Source organism: Pezoporus wallicus, unplaced genomic scaffold (genome assembly GCF_028554395.1).
Source record: "Pezoporus wallicus isolate ANWC-B61680 ecotype Strahan unplaced genomic scaffold, APGP_CSIRO_Pwel_v1 contig_2025, whole genome shotgun sequence".
Taxonomy (NCBI): domain Eukaryota; kingdom Metazoa; phylum Chordata; class Aves; order Psittaciformes; family Psittacidae; genus Pezoporus; species Pezoporus wallicus.
The window spans coordinates 602,512-616,409 of record NW_026640253.1 but is presented as its reverse complement, the minus strand read 5'-3'; the positions used below and the strand labels follow the sequence as shown (position 1 = coordinate 616,409).

Genomic DNA, 13,898 nt, shown 5'->3' with positions numbered 1-13,898 from the left:
TGGCATCTCTAATTTAGCTACAGTAAATTTAAGAAATATCCACATGTGGGCAAAGCTGAGGTCAGTACTTAAATTTGGAGGCATAGTCAATAGCAGGGAACACTGGACAGAATTTTTACATTTCATTTTAATTAAAAACCAAAGGGATTACAATGAATTTGAGGCACACAGAATTCAGAACCATTTAGGCATGTTTCATTCCCCCCCCCCCCCCAAAAACGCATGCAGGATATTAATAAATGGCACAGTGAATTTATACAAGAAATTCCTGCAAAAAGGATTTTAAAAATGGAGCAAAGGGTCATCCTCAAAAACTGTTAATACAGAAAAGCACTGTATTCTAGCAAAACTGCCTGTTCGGATTGCTTATTAAATCTAAGCTTTAGAATGAATCCAAGTTCCTATACTGCCATCTTCCCTCCTCTACACCAAGGAGACTGACATTGACTTAACAGTTTGGATTAGAATATGGAAAAGCTTAACAACTGCGTGAGCAACAGTTAGAAATTATACACGGAAGTATAAAGACATGCTAGCCCTTAAAATGAGCAACCCTGAGTGAGCAAAAGTCCCCTGAGTGAGCAAAGATGCAATTAGTTCAGAAGGATACTGCAGATACTATTTATTATGACAGGCAACCTGGATTCAGAGAATAAAATCATTCTTCACCTCTGGTAGTCTGCTTTTATAGCAGCTTTCCATGGCTATTGCAGGGATTTCTACAGTAGATCACAATAAGGAACAGGATATCTATTCCCCAGGAATTAGAAAATGTGTAAGAACTCATCCATGTGCTGCAGTAGAGCCTATAACAGGACTGCCAGAAGATACTTCAGTTGTCACAGCTGGGGAATATGCTCCTTCTTGCACCTCAAAGATTCAGAAATTCCTGCACGTTTTCTATCAGATAATTTTAGCTAATACAAGTACATGAAAAGGGACTTAAGTGAATTAATATGAAGTAAAAGCTGTTTAAGATGTCAAAGTGCAAAGCTGAATACTTCAGGGTCAATCTTGGATCTAAAAGGCTGCTTCAAAATAGATATTGTGCAATTTCACATTATCTTTCACGCAATTTCCCAACATCATTTAGAAGGGAAACTAATTACTGTGAGAACAGTGTGTTATACTAGTTAAAGTTCAAAATGTAAAATAATGCTCAAGTTACATTTATAGAAGTGCCTTTATTATGATACGATCTTTGAATACATCTACTACCTAGGATCACAGAAATTTTAAAAACAGTGGAGACTGTGAGAATAAAAATCAGATTTCCTGAATAAACAGGTTACAGAACTTCTTGCTTTTGGTGCCACAGTTTTAATTTAATTAATTTTCTCCTTAGAAAAGCAAAACCCTACTTAAAATTTATGATGACTGAAATTTTTATTCAGGACAATTATCATATAGTCCTTTTTCTAGACTAAATCTACAAAACTTTTTTTTTCAGAACTGCCTGATGGACTGAAAAGGCTATTCAGTGTTGTGAACACTTCAACATGCCATGAACAAACTACCTGTATTTTGCTGGTTTGTTTTTTTATATATAAGCTAAGTGGATATGTCATCAAACCCCTGAGTATATGCATGTTTTTAACTCTTTACTCATTCTTCTCTGTTTCTTCCCTGATCCATTCCCTTGAAGTATTAATTTCTTTTTTCTCTTAGAATTAAAAGTAGTAATTCAGTGACAACAGAGTAAACAATTTCTGACACACAGAACTTCCTTAACTTTCTCTATACATTTACAGCATTTTAAAAATAAGGAGCCAACTTCAATTTCACATTGGAATTTATTATTACCATAACCCTCATGTTTCCCAGGTGCTGATTTTCAGATCAGTTTCCTGTTCCATAACTGTGGTGTACTTATTCATGCACTGGACCCTCCATTTAGCTAAATGGAAATATCACACAATGTTACTATTATAAAAGAGCATGCAGAATGTTTTCTGCCAGATCTAATATGCAAGGACCCTTTTTTCAGGCTGCATAATGCTTATGTGAGGTATTTACTTACTGCTCTATTTCTCTGCGATATCTCTCCTCTTCCTCTGCAGCCTTCTGGGAGATCTCCAGTTTTCTTCTATGTAAGAGGAATTAGGACACCATGATAAAAATATTATTTTCTGAGTAACAGTTTGCACAAATTGCTTCAGCATATAGTCAGTAAAAGATACAGATGGCAAACACACACGCATTGAGGAAAAATGCTCCTTTTTAAAAGTTGTTTTTATGATACCAAGGATTCAATATACTTTCATAGGAGCCCTGAGGACATTTAATTACCATCTGGATAACAAGGCCATATTACCTATTTAACTCTTTAAGATCCTGTCTACTTCTGAGACAGTTCCATAGTATATTATTTTAAGAGGCTAAAATTTGTAACTGTGCTAAATAAAATAAAGAAAGAGGGAATAGCATCATGAAAATAATTAATATCACACTGAATCACAGGGGAAAAAAGTGACCCTTCTACTCAACATGCGTTTGCATGATATCAACTCTGAAAACCCAGAACATCAAGAGCACCACAGAATAAGGATTTATGAACACAGACTCCACAAAAGCAAAATTAAGTTGATATAAGTTGGGAATCTTCTCAGAGTTGCTCCTTTCTTACATGTTCTTTCCCAATTCAAGGTAAAATTTTCAGACTGTCCTATATAGCATTCTTACAATCTCTCTTTCTCTTGCTGCTCTTTGATGATTTTGTTAGTCTCCAGCGCAAGTCGCTTCTGATGCATTAACTCCTGGCGTTCTTGCTCACGAAGACATGCTTCTCTCTGCCTTTCTTCTTCAGTCATGAACAGCTCCTTCCCCTGCAATCAGAGCCGCCACCCAAATCAGCAGCAAAAAGGTCTCATGAATGTAGTTCTTCTAAGAAATAATTCTAAAGTGTTTACATACTAGCACATCTGCTCTTTCCTCATATCACTTTTTCCTGAGGAATGCTTTCTGAAAGACCTTGATAGATCTGACCACTTCCTTCCAAAGAGCTACTTCATTTTCAGTCTCAAAGATACAAGGTGCTAAACACCTCAGAAGAGGCATGCAACTATGAAAGTCAGCAGCAACAGCATAAGGGACTATGCCAAAGACACGCTTAGTGTGTCACCCAGAAAACACTCCACATTATACTTTCCTGAAACCTAACTGAGCAATGCAGTCCTAGAGATCAGCACACTGCATGACTCCCAGTGTGGAAGACAACTATACAGTTACTGCATCTTAATGCTGTTGTTCCTGTCTGCTGTGGAAATGTACAGTCATTCAGAGAACCCAAATACAGGGAATGTACATTGCCAAAAGGTTACATAGTGCTTCAGTTTTTGTTCCTGTTTTGTTTGCTTTAAAATTAAGACACCAGCAATATTTTCTATTCAAGAAAGATATTTCCATGGTGCTATGTGTAGAACACTTTGATATCATCCATCTAATTTTCACTACCAAAATTAAAATCCCATGTTAATTAGGAAGGCAGGACTTTTTATGTCTCTAAGGCTCAAAGTAGACAGCTCAAACAAAAAAAAGCAGTGATGAATGCCTTTGCACCAGTCTTTGCTGACCAAAAAACAGGAGTAAAGCGGCTGTTTCCTTTGGCAAACTGTTCTTCAGTACTAAGACGTATACTGAGGAGAGACAAGCAAGGTGAAGTAGGGTAGAGCAAAAGATTACTCATTTTAAGGATGCAATCACTGTGGTACATGCCTGCATAAACCTTATTTTTTCTAACAGCTAGTAATGTATCTGGGAGTTGAAATTAAGTCCTTAGGATGTTGCATTCCAGAAGCTGAATCAACTAGTCTGGAGCATTTGTTTAAGTAACAATTGACAATACCTTTAGACAACTGCATCTTTTGTTACTCTAAGAGTAGTTTACTTAAACCACAAATTCCTTAATACAGCTGTACAGTATACATGAGCACTTAGAAGTAGCTTAGGTGATTTCTTAACCTTGTTTTTCCTATTTAATTCAATTGCAAGTCAATTAGAAAATACCATCTTCAATTAGTCTATGGAACTTCAGTATCCTCTTGTATATAACTATACTTTTTACTCTAAGAAGGATTAAAGCAGTAAAAACATTACAACATTCAAAGTCACACAAGTCAGTGGGAAGATTTAATTTATTTCAGCTGATTTTAGATTAGGCCCTAAAGGCATATAGTTCTGTTGTAGGGAACAGTGGAAAAGGACAAACTGAACAATTTTCATTGTGTTGATACACTACAAATCAGGTAAACAGTTACACAAGGAATTAATGTGGAATAAGACTAAAACATCGGCTATTCAGGACAACAGATTAATTTGCTCCAATCCAGTTCACTTTTCTTGTTTCAGCAGAGGCAGCTTTCTGTTAGAAAAGTAAGGTTAACTTCCATTCCTTGTGATGGGAATGGTTTTGCACTGGCCCACAGTCATGAAACTGTTTTACACTGCTTACAGAGAATCTTGTGGATAGTTATCAGTAAAGTAATCAAAAGCCACTCAACACTGCCCTGGTTGACAGAACTTAGTGGTACAGACATTATAAAGGAATATAGCTTTACTTCTTATCTATTAATTTTTAACATTTATTTGCCCACAGAGCAATTTTCACAAATGTTCTGCTTTTACAAATATACTACTTACAGCGCCTGCTACCACAGAGACAGTCAAAGTACGACTACTTTTGAGCACTCTGACAGCCTGCAAATTAAAACAAACAAGTCTGAATTAAGTGATAAAATGCCTATATATATTTACATATATATGTATTTATATGTATAGATATATATGATGAAAGATGCTGGCTGTCTAGGCTGGAATTTCCAGAAGACCTACTTGAACACAACAGAGTGGTAGTTATTCAAATCTCCAAATACTCATGCTCCATATACAACCTCTTTGGTTAAGTAGCCCAGTATCAAACATATTTTTTGCAGCCAGTAAAAACAGACAGATGCTTAATAAGTTGACAACTATTAATTGAGGGAGCTAGGAAGTCTTGATCTTACCTCTTTATGATCCACATTAGAAAAGTCCACTCCATTTACCTCAACAATCTGATCACCAACCTAAAGGAGATAATTGAAATTTTAGTACAGATGCTGAATTAATACATACATTAGATGAAAACAGAAAGAGATACAGTTTCTAGCATTCTAAATACAATAATTATAGGTACTACAAAGTACAAGGGGAACAGATCAGAAACTAGCCAGGCTTGCACATCCTCCTACATTAGCATTTTCTATTGCCACTGTTTGAGACCAAATACTGTGCTTGATTGGCTATTGTTCCAACCCAGGAGAGCACTCTGATGTTCTTAAACATTTGGAAACTCACTTCATTTGAAATGTAACCACAAGGTATTTCTTTCCAACGGGAAAAAAACCCACAGCTAGCGACTTTACAGTGGTCCAGAATCCCTGCAGTACTAAATACCAAAGGAAATTTCCCTGTGGTACCTACCTTGGAATGTGGCATACTTACCTCTAAGCCCACTTCTGCTGAAAGAGAACCCGGCTTAACATTGCTGATAAAAATGCCTGGTTTTTGTGTTGGGCCACTGGAAATACTGATATAATAGAAAAAACCAAACATTTATAGGATAATATTTATACAGTAAGTGTATAACAGTGAGAAGTCTTAGTTGGCTTTTTTTTTTCTTTCACAATTTGTTTCCAGTTAAAGAATTCTTTTGTGTTATTATCCTACTCTGAAACAAACAACAAAATTCAGGAAAAAAAAACAAACCTGAAAGAAAATTGAAAAGAAAAACATTCAAGCTCCTAGGTTTTGCCTTAGATGTTGAAACTAGCACAGTATACTGACTATATGGTCTAAGGGACTGGGACACTAATGACATTTGAAGGCATGTAACACAATGAAGAATACTTAATTGCTTGCACATTTACTCACTGAACTGCAGTATACTCTACGTATAATTGAATGGTATTTTTCAGGATTATTTATTAGAAAGCAAGAAGTATGCTTCAACTAGAGGCCAACAACTAGCCTGGAAACTTTAAGCTACAGTCTTAGTTGGGCCTAAAGACAGCAGGGATTTTTGTAGATAATATATCCAGCAGGTGATGGAATCACCCCTCCATGGTTTGTAAATATTTTTTTAACACCTTTACATCTTCCAAATAATATAAAAGAAAACTTATGCTTTAGAAAATATGCTGTGCAGTTCAATCTTGACAATGTCAACCACATCCATCTAAATATTGAAGAAATCCTACCATATCTTCATATCCCCAAAACCTCCATAACTAGCTGCAAGGACATGACTCTAAGAAGCATCTGCTCATATTTCTAAAAATCTAGCAAATTTAACATTACTTTTAGGAACTGGATATAGCAGTGAATAGTTTTTCAGTCACAGAAAGCAGTCTTAAGATCAGGGAGTGAACCTGACAGTGGGCAGTGCTGGAACTTGCTGTGTCACAGAGTAGCACTTAAAAGTATTTTGAAATGTAAAAGCATTTAAAAGATCCAATTCCATGACAACTTGTATTATCTCACTTCCAGCCTGCTCTTCTAGCCTGCTCTTACTTTTAAAAGATTATTTTGGTTTTAAGTCAGAACTTGTAACACAAGCATTTATGATTATATATTATTAGACAAAGGTGTGCCACACATACCCTCCTTTTCCAGTTTGCCTTCCTGATCCAGTGTGGATGTTCATTTTCTTGATATGATATTAGTGAAGGATGGAAGTAACTGCCCTGGATGTCTCACTGAACAAGCCAGTGACATTAAATAAGACATAAATGACATTAAATAACATGTACCCACCTGCATCCCATGCCTTTTGTACCAATCAAGCTAATGAAGACTTTCTTCTCTTTATTGTCTCTCCCTCCCCAAGAAGCGAGACCAGCAACACTGCCCTTTCCTTCCTGTAGGGGGTTAAAAAGTGGAGCAGATGTTACTCATGCACAACTTGTATCAAGACTACTACAGAATTTCAATAAGCCAGGAAAAACCCTGCCAACATCAAGATAAGATTCTTCAAAGGATCCACTGGAGAAGAACATCAAGTACAGTCATTTCAGTGGAGCTACATGGCTGAGGTGAAAGACTGAACTTATCTTTCTATTTGGATAAGAATGTTTAGTCAAACTTTGTCTTCAGAAAAGGGTAAAGAAAAAATAAAGGAAACTGATACAGCAAAATAATAACTTAGATGTTCCCTGACAAAAGAGCTGGAAAAATACATGATAGTGCTATTTAACAATTTCTTCCTGAAAGCAAAAGAATGGTAATTGTGGTCTCCCTTTTCACTTCTGCAACCCACAGAAGTCACTTGCATTCATACCTGCCATGACACCACTAATACAGCTAAGATAAGCCAAACAGTCTGTTAAAGATTTATACAGAAGAACTGTAGCCTGATAAGTTAATAAGCCAAACCAAAATAAAGCACCAATTGATGAGTACAAGATATCTCATTGGTATCCTGCCCTTTCCTTACTTAATGATGCTTAGAATCATTTCACACCACAACAAATGTTTCTCCCACAACATCTGCAACAAGATCTTGCATTACAGAAATACGTAAAATAACTTCTGTGATAAGGTCAGAGGAAAAAGCGTGTCAGAGCCATTAGACATTTCCCAGAAGACATCTTAGTAACATATTTATCTCTTACCCCAGAGTCTGACACAAACTGGTCCACATATTGCCATTTAAGGGGTTCATCTGCTGAACTGGAAGGGAAAAGTAATTTAAGTTACTGGGGACAAAATAAATGTGCATGTATTAAAGAAGCGACTTTGGAATGGGGCCTCCTATTCTGCCACAAAAGAATTCACAAATTCCTTTGAATATCATCCACAACTACTGGTTTATTTTCCAGCTATTTAAATAGAACAAACAAGCATACAACTATTTTGGCTAGTAAAGCTGGACATATGTAAAATTGAGAAAAACACCTCAAGTGAAATAATAAGTTTTGGGTAACTCTAAGAAAGAGTGAGAAAATGAGCCGAACAACCTGAATAGCTTATATAAATGTCTAAGAAAAGAGACACCTCCCATCATTAATATTCAAAGCAATTGGAAGAGGATAATAAATTGAAAATCTTCTAAGTTCTGAAGAAATCCTCAAATATTTTTTAACAAAGAAGAAGTGGAGCTCTGTTAAGATAGGTGCACTGATAATGAAATTTCCAGGTAAAATCATGAATAATAAGAAAATAGAATTTGGTTCATTTAAGTAGGCAACTGTCTTAAAATCTGCCTGTTTATCACAAAGGACATGACCTTTTAATCAGCTACAGAGATGCCCATTCACACATTTTCATATACACATAAACACAAAGGTTCTTTGGGTACTGAAGAGGCAATGTGAAAATGAATCACTTAATCTGTTTTCAAATCAAATATGGTTACCTTTTGACAGGTATCATGCCAATATCTGAAAAAGAAAAACACTTTGTTACGTCACACTTTCTACAGATCACCAGCAATCTATTAACAGCAGCCTTCAGTGATACAGGTGATTTTTTTTTTTTTACTTACGTCTTACTTTTATGGACACTATTTTCTTTGTACGAATGAGATTTATGACTTCTTCATGTGTGCATGATGAAATGGAATATCCATTTATACGAACTATCTCATCTCCAACCTAAAAGATGAAAGGGAGAAGAAAAAAAAAATAAACTGTGAATTAACATTAAAAGGTTTTAAACAGTGATGTAATCTGACAATCATTTTGATGCAAAAGTTTGATGATGTTGAGTCCCGAATACTTTGTAGATTCCAGGTAGTGTCCAGTCAAAATGCCATCTTGATAGTTCACAAAAGTTCTCATGAACATCAACAGAACAGGAATTTGTTATTAATCAATGAAACTTTGTGTGCCTTCTCACAAATATGTCTGGTTTCATGGCACTATTATCCCTAGTTAATGACTGCCTTGCATGTTCCACTTAAAGACTAAAGTTCCAAGATGCTACATTTCAGTTTAGGCTTGAGTTTTCCATGCTGCTATCTGCATCAAGCTGATTTGAAGTGTCAGCAAAGCCAAAGCACCTAGTTGTAAACAATAAAATTTGGGTGGAATGCATTCTCACACTCATTAAAAAAAAAAAAAATAAATAAAGAGAATCTACAATTACTTTGCTGAGGGGCTCTGTGCTTTGGAACTGAAGTTTTGAAAAGGTCCTTATACTACAAATCAAGATTTTAAAACATCTTCATTGGCAAAAGAGTTTAGGGGAAGGGGTAGGTTCACCATAACGTGTTTGGTGAAAGTTACTTAATACAAGATTCTGGCTATGCTAGCTCTGATCTGAGGGGGACTTCCCTTTCATACGCTTGCTTTGGGGCTGCTGGTGCATCAGCCACTGGTACCAAGATCAGTTGTGAAACACTTTCAATTGCAGCTGCAGAAGATCAGAAGGGTTAGCTCTTCCAGAATGCAGGAGGCACAGAAGTCTCAGCAGGAACACAACAGAATGAGCAGCTTGATTCAGCCCAACTAAGGTGGAGCAAAAAAAACCACTATCTGCTTATGGAATTAAAGAATCCACTGCAATATTCACAATATTACAATAATTATCAACCTTTAACATGCTTGTTAAGACTGTGCCACCTTAGGTAACTGTGACCCAATTTTAAAAAAAAAAAAAACAACCTTTTTTTTTTTCCTCCTTTTTAAGCCATATACTTCCATTCTCCCCCATAGAAACTTTCCAACTTTTCTGTCACTGGAAGGACAGAAGACAATACCACCAGTCTTAGACTAAGCAGGTGATCTACTGCCCACACAGACTAAATGACACAGTGTATCCAGTGTTTTCTCTGTCACACCAGTTTGAGGGGAGTATCTGTGTTTGAGAAAAAGTGAAGAAGTCACAGTTGAGCTCACTGAGGACTACCTTCTTTGTGCCTTGTTAACAGTTTTAAGGTAAAAAATGGGCACTGCTGGAGACCTCTACGGCATTGCACAGCTCAGCACCAAAAGCCTAAATTTCCATCACCACATTTATGCGGGAGGAGGGAGTGGAACTGGAAGTAGGAATTACTCAATATGGCCTGTGTCTTAGAGACAGGTTAACACAAACCTTGGGTGTCAGGACATTGGGCATGCCATGACCTTCTGCTTGGTTATTGTAAGTATTATCAAGTCTTCCTACTGTGATCTGTTCAGAAAAAACCAAACAAACAAGCAAGCAAACAAAAACCCAAAACAACCAACAAAAAAAACCAAACCCCAAATAAATCCATTTATTTTCTTCACTTTTCCACACACTTTTTTCTACTTGGTCTGGGAAGTGCCGTATGCTCTCCAACAGTACACACAACTTTAACACTGTTCTACCAGCATAGCTCATGCAGCACAGTTTCCTCCCCACTGAAGTTATCTGATCCAACACAGCACCAGAAGCCTACAAAAGCAAAGAGAATGCAGTACGTGACTGTCCTGCAGGAGAGAACACACTTGCAGAAGCTGAAGATGACTGTGGTCCACAGCCCCAACCGGTGGGACTGCTGCCCCACCTGCTGGACACCCAAAAATCTCACCCAGGGCAGTGGCCTGCGTGCAGCTCACAGCACTCCTAAGAGCTTGACTGTTTCCATTTAAGCCAGTAAGAGTTTTTAATATGATGCTTCATAAGAGCTGAAGTAAGTCAGTACCGATGGCTTTTGAGCGTAAAATCTCGGGTAAAAATGCAGAATCAGACAAGGAAAAGTGATTTAGTGTCACACGTCTGACAGCTCTTACTATGAGGGAGCACTCACTTAAACTTATTCCAAACATTCAAAACCATGTCCACCTTATTACAAACATTCAAAACCATATCCACCCCACCAATCCACACCACAGGCCTGGCCACCGTGTCACTGCAGGCCTCCTTCCCCTGCCAATACAAACACCATATTTTCAGCTAGTCTGGATCAGTTCCATTGCCCTCAGCACTTCAGGAAACCCACTGCAAATAATGCGTTTTAAGGACTGGGACTAGCACTGGCAATGCAATTGTACTGCCAAGAAGCAAAATGCCTTGGAACTAAGTCAGACTTATGGCACTGTGCGTAAAGACAGCCTATTTCGGATTCTGCTTGTTATTCTAGGAAACAGCAGGAAACCAAGTGATGACTGCTTTTCAAAGGAAGCTTGAGTTCATCAGTAATAAAATGTTCAAAAGGCTTACCCCATCCAGAGACCTCTCTCTGGATTACTCACTTGCAAAAATACCACAAGTTTATGTATAACTACTTAGCCTGAAGTGTACAATCTTGACCTCATTTGATCTACCTGGACTTTTCTGTTGGTCTTACATATTTGGTGGTGGTGGGGCTTTTTGTCTGTCTTTAGTTCACGATTCCCTCTTTCATTTGCATCTTTTGCATCATACGGGTTATAAAAGACCATGCAGCTTGGGTTTGCACAAATCCAGCTTTTTAAAATGGTAACCTAACCTACTGTTATTTACTGCAACATCTTAACACCCAGAAGCATCCCCGTTTTGGGACTGCAAATTGCAATGCCATTTGTGAGTCTCCATATAGCTTCTGTATCAGCAGAACTAGTGTTGCATTGAGGATGTCATCGTTCACTGAGAATCGTATCTTTTAGTACTGTATCATCTCCCCAAGAGGCACACAGTTACAAAATTATAAATGCAACCAAGAGCATATTTTAATTTTTTCCTCCCATGTGGAAATGAACTTTTTCCATATAGGTATTTTTAATACTTCTCTTTGCTGAGCTTCTGAGATGACATGAAAAGACAGTCTAGTATTCTTCACTCATCCTAATGACATTTGTATTACTGACTGACTAAGACTGACTTTGCTTTAGAAATACCACAACCTGGGCTGAACTACAGGGGACATATAGACATATAACAAAAACCAACAACAACAAAAAAGTATTCATACACTGAGGTATTTCATAGGGTTTTTTTTCATGTTTTGTTACTTTTGTACTCGAATCACTGTATACCAACCTTCTGAATCAAAAGCATTAGAAATAAAAGTCTGCAGGATTGAGCAGACTAAAACAGTGAACTTTATTTTGTTATATAGCTGTTTCCCCTTTCCCTATCAAACAGGGAGATGACAGACTTCCAAAAGAAAAGCTGTAAGCCTAACTTTACTCAAGTAAAAGCCTATTATTTGTAACTTTTAACATAAGAAATATAATATTTAGTGCTTCCAGGAAACTGAAGGTTTTTTACGTAACATCACTGTTTCAAATTTCTCATTTTGTATACTTCTTCCACTTTCATCATTCATACCAATCTCTATCTCTTGGTATTCAACAAAATCCCCATAGACACAAGAATCAGAAAGGGAGGTAGAGAGGGGGAGGTAAAGAACATTTCTTCATGAAAGGACAAAATACTGACTTGCCTTTTAAAGAACCTGCAATCAAAAAAAAGAATCAAAATTACAAATGCCTCAGTGAGGCTTCATGACCATTCAGCCGTTTTAATCTAACTTGGAAACTACTTAAAGGAGAAACCATGTAAATGAATCAGATGTTTTTTTTTTTTAAAGCCGCAGTACATAAACTGACAGTCTAATAGGAGATCATTATACTTTTCTCAGACAGCAGTTCTGGGATAAAAATGTGTAGAGATTTAGTTAAATAAAGCAGGTGGATGAAATTTCAGAAGCAGTTGGTGTTACTGTGAGACAGCAATTTAGAACAATGGACTGACTGTCAGCTCGTGTTATTCACTCGGGTTCAGAAAGTGCCTAGTGCCACCTATTATGAAGGGACTTTAGGCTGGGCTTTAACACCACATATCAAAAAACATAAGTCAGACAGTTATACGAGCTGCAAAGCACCATCTGCTCATACTAATACATATAACCTAACCCTGACAAATTCATAGTCAGTCTCAAGCATATTTCCCCCTTATTGTCCCTACTTCGTCGCCAAACTCATTAGTTCTTAGTTGGAGTACAACCCAGCCCAAAGATCCTTTACAACCCAATTCACTGTCACCAACATGTAGTACAATGACCCCGGTCCCAAAGAGCCAGAAAAGCCTTTCTGTGTACTGAAAAAAAAAGAAGAAAAAGAATGGCATCCTTACAACTGAGGATAACTCCTTATCTATCCAACGTACAAAACAATCTGAAACAAGGAGAGAAGCTTGATGGCTTAAGACACTGGGTATTAAGTCCTTTATTTCTCAGCATCATTAATGCCTTCCAGTATTTTCCAGGAGATGTTTTCAAGAACCATAAGTGACTGGTCTTGGTCTTTTTCTCAATTTTCTATCAGCGGAGGAAAGATGCAGCTGGAATCTCTCTACTGAGCTGATCACAGTCCAGGAACAACTCTTTTGTCTACACTTCCCATTCTCACTGAGTCATGTAGCACCACAAGGTACGTAAGCTTTTGTAGTGCAAACTCTGTGAAGGTGCATCAACACCCTTTTCTGGAGTTACCCACTAGCAAATCCCATGCTTAAAAGTAGGCTACCAACACATCCAGCACAGTGTTTGCAGTGTCCTATGCCGCCCTCTCAATTCTAACTAAATACAGAATATGTGGGGGTGTATTCTCTGAATCTATAGGTTTGTTCCAAGAAGGAGTTTCTGAAAGCATCCAGGGAGTCAGTCATGCATCTGTCCAGAGCAAGCTGCCAGAAGATTAGACTAATTCCATGGTGATTCTGAATGGGATATATAGGTATGAATGCTCAAAAAGGGCACGTGCATATATGCAAACATAGAAATTTTATAAAGGTCTCTGCATGAATTACACAAACATGGAACCCTAATTGTGACTGCTTTGTCGAAAGAGAATTTCTTTTTCTTTTCACCTAAGAGAGTTGTGGGGTTACACTGAGGCATATCTATGAAATGCACTAGTTTAATCAAACACTATTGTGAATCATGCCATTTTGTCTAATAACGTCTAATATGT

General features: G+C 37.3%; 1 protein-coding gene across 3 annotated transcripts in view; it reads right to left on the bottom strand.

Moving 5' to 3' along the window:
- The window catches only part of USH1C (USH1 protein network component harmonin), a 47,895-nt gene that overhangs the window by 26,209 nt on the left and 7,788 nt on the right, over nucleotides 1-13,898 (bottom strand). For all 3 annotated transcript variants that reach the window (XM_057418221.1, XM_057418222.1, XM_057418223.1), the window contains exons 5-13: nucleotides 8,522-8,630; nucleotides 8,393-8,417; nucleotides 7,650-7,707; nucleotides 6,793-6,896; nucleotides 5,482-5,566; nucleotides 5,004-5,063; nucleotides 4,639-4,695; nucleotides 2,683-2,825; nucleotides 2,021-2,086 (exon numbers count right to left, since the gene is read on the bottom strand). In XM_057418221.1, the coding sequence (XP_057274204.1) occupies nucleotides 2,021-2,086; nucleotides 2,683-2,825; nucleotides 4,639-4,695; nucleotides 5,004-5,063; nucleotides 5,482-5,566; nucleotides 6,793-6,896; nucleotides 7,650-7,707; nucleotides 8,393-8,417; nucleotides 8,522-8,630 (707 nt within the window). The remainder of the gene's footprint in view (nucleotides 1-2,020; nucleotides 2,087-2,682; nucleotides 2,826-4,638; nucleotides 4,696-5,003; nucleotides 5,064-5,481; nucleotides 5,567-6,792; nucleotides 6,897-7,649; nucleotides 7,708-8,392; nucleotides 8,418-8,521; nucleotides 8,631-13,898) is intronic.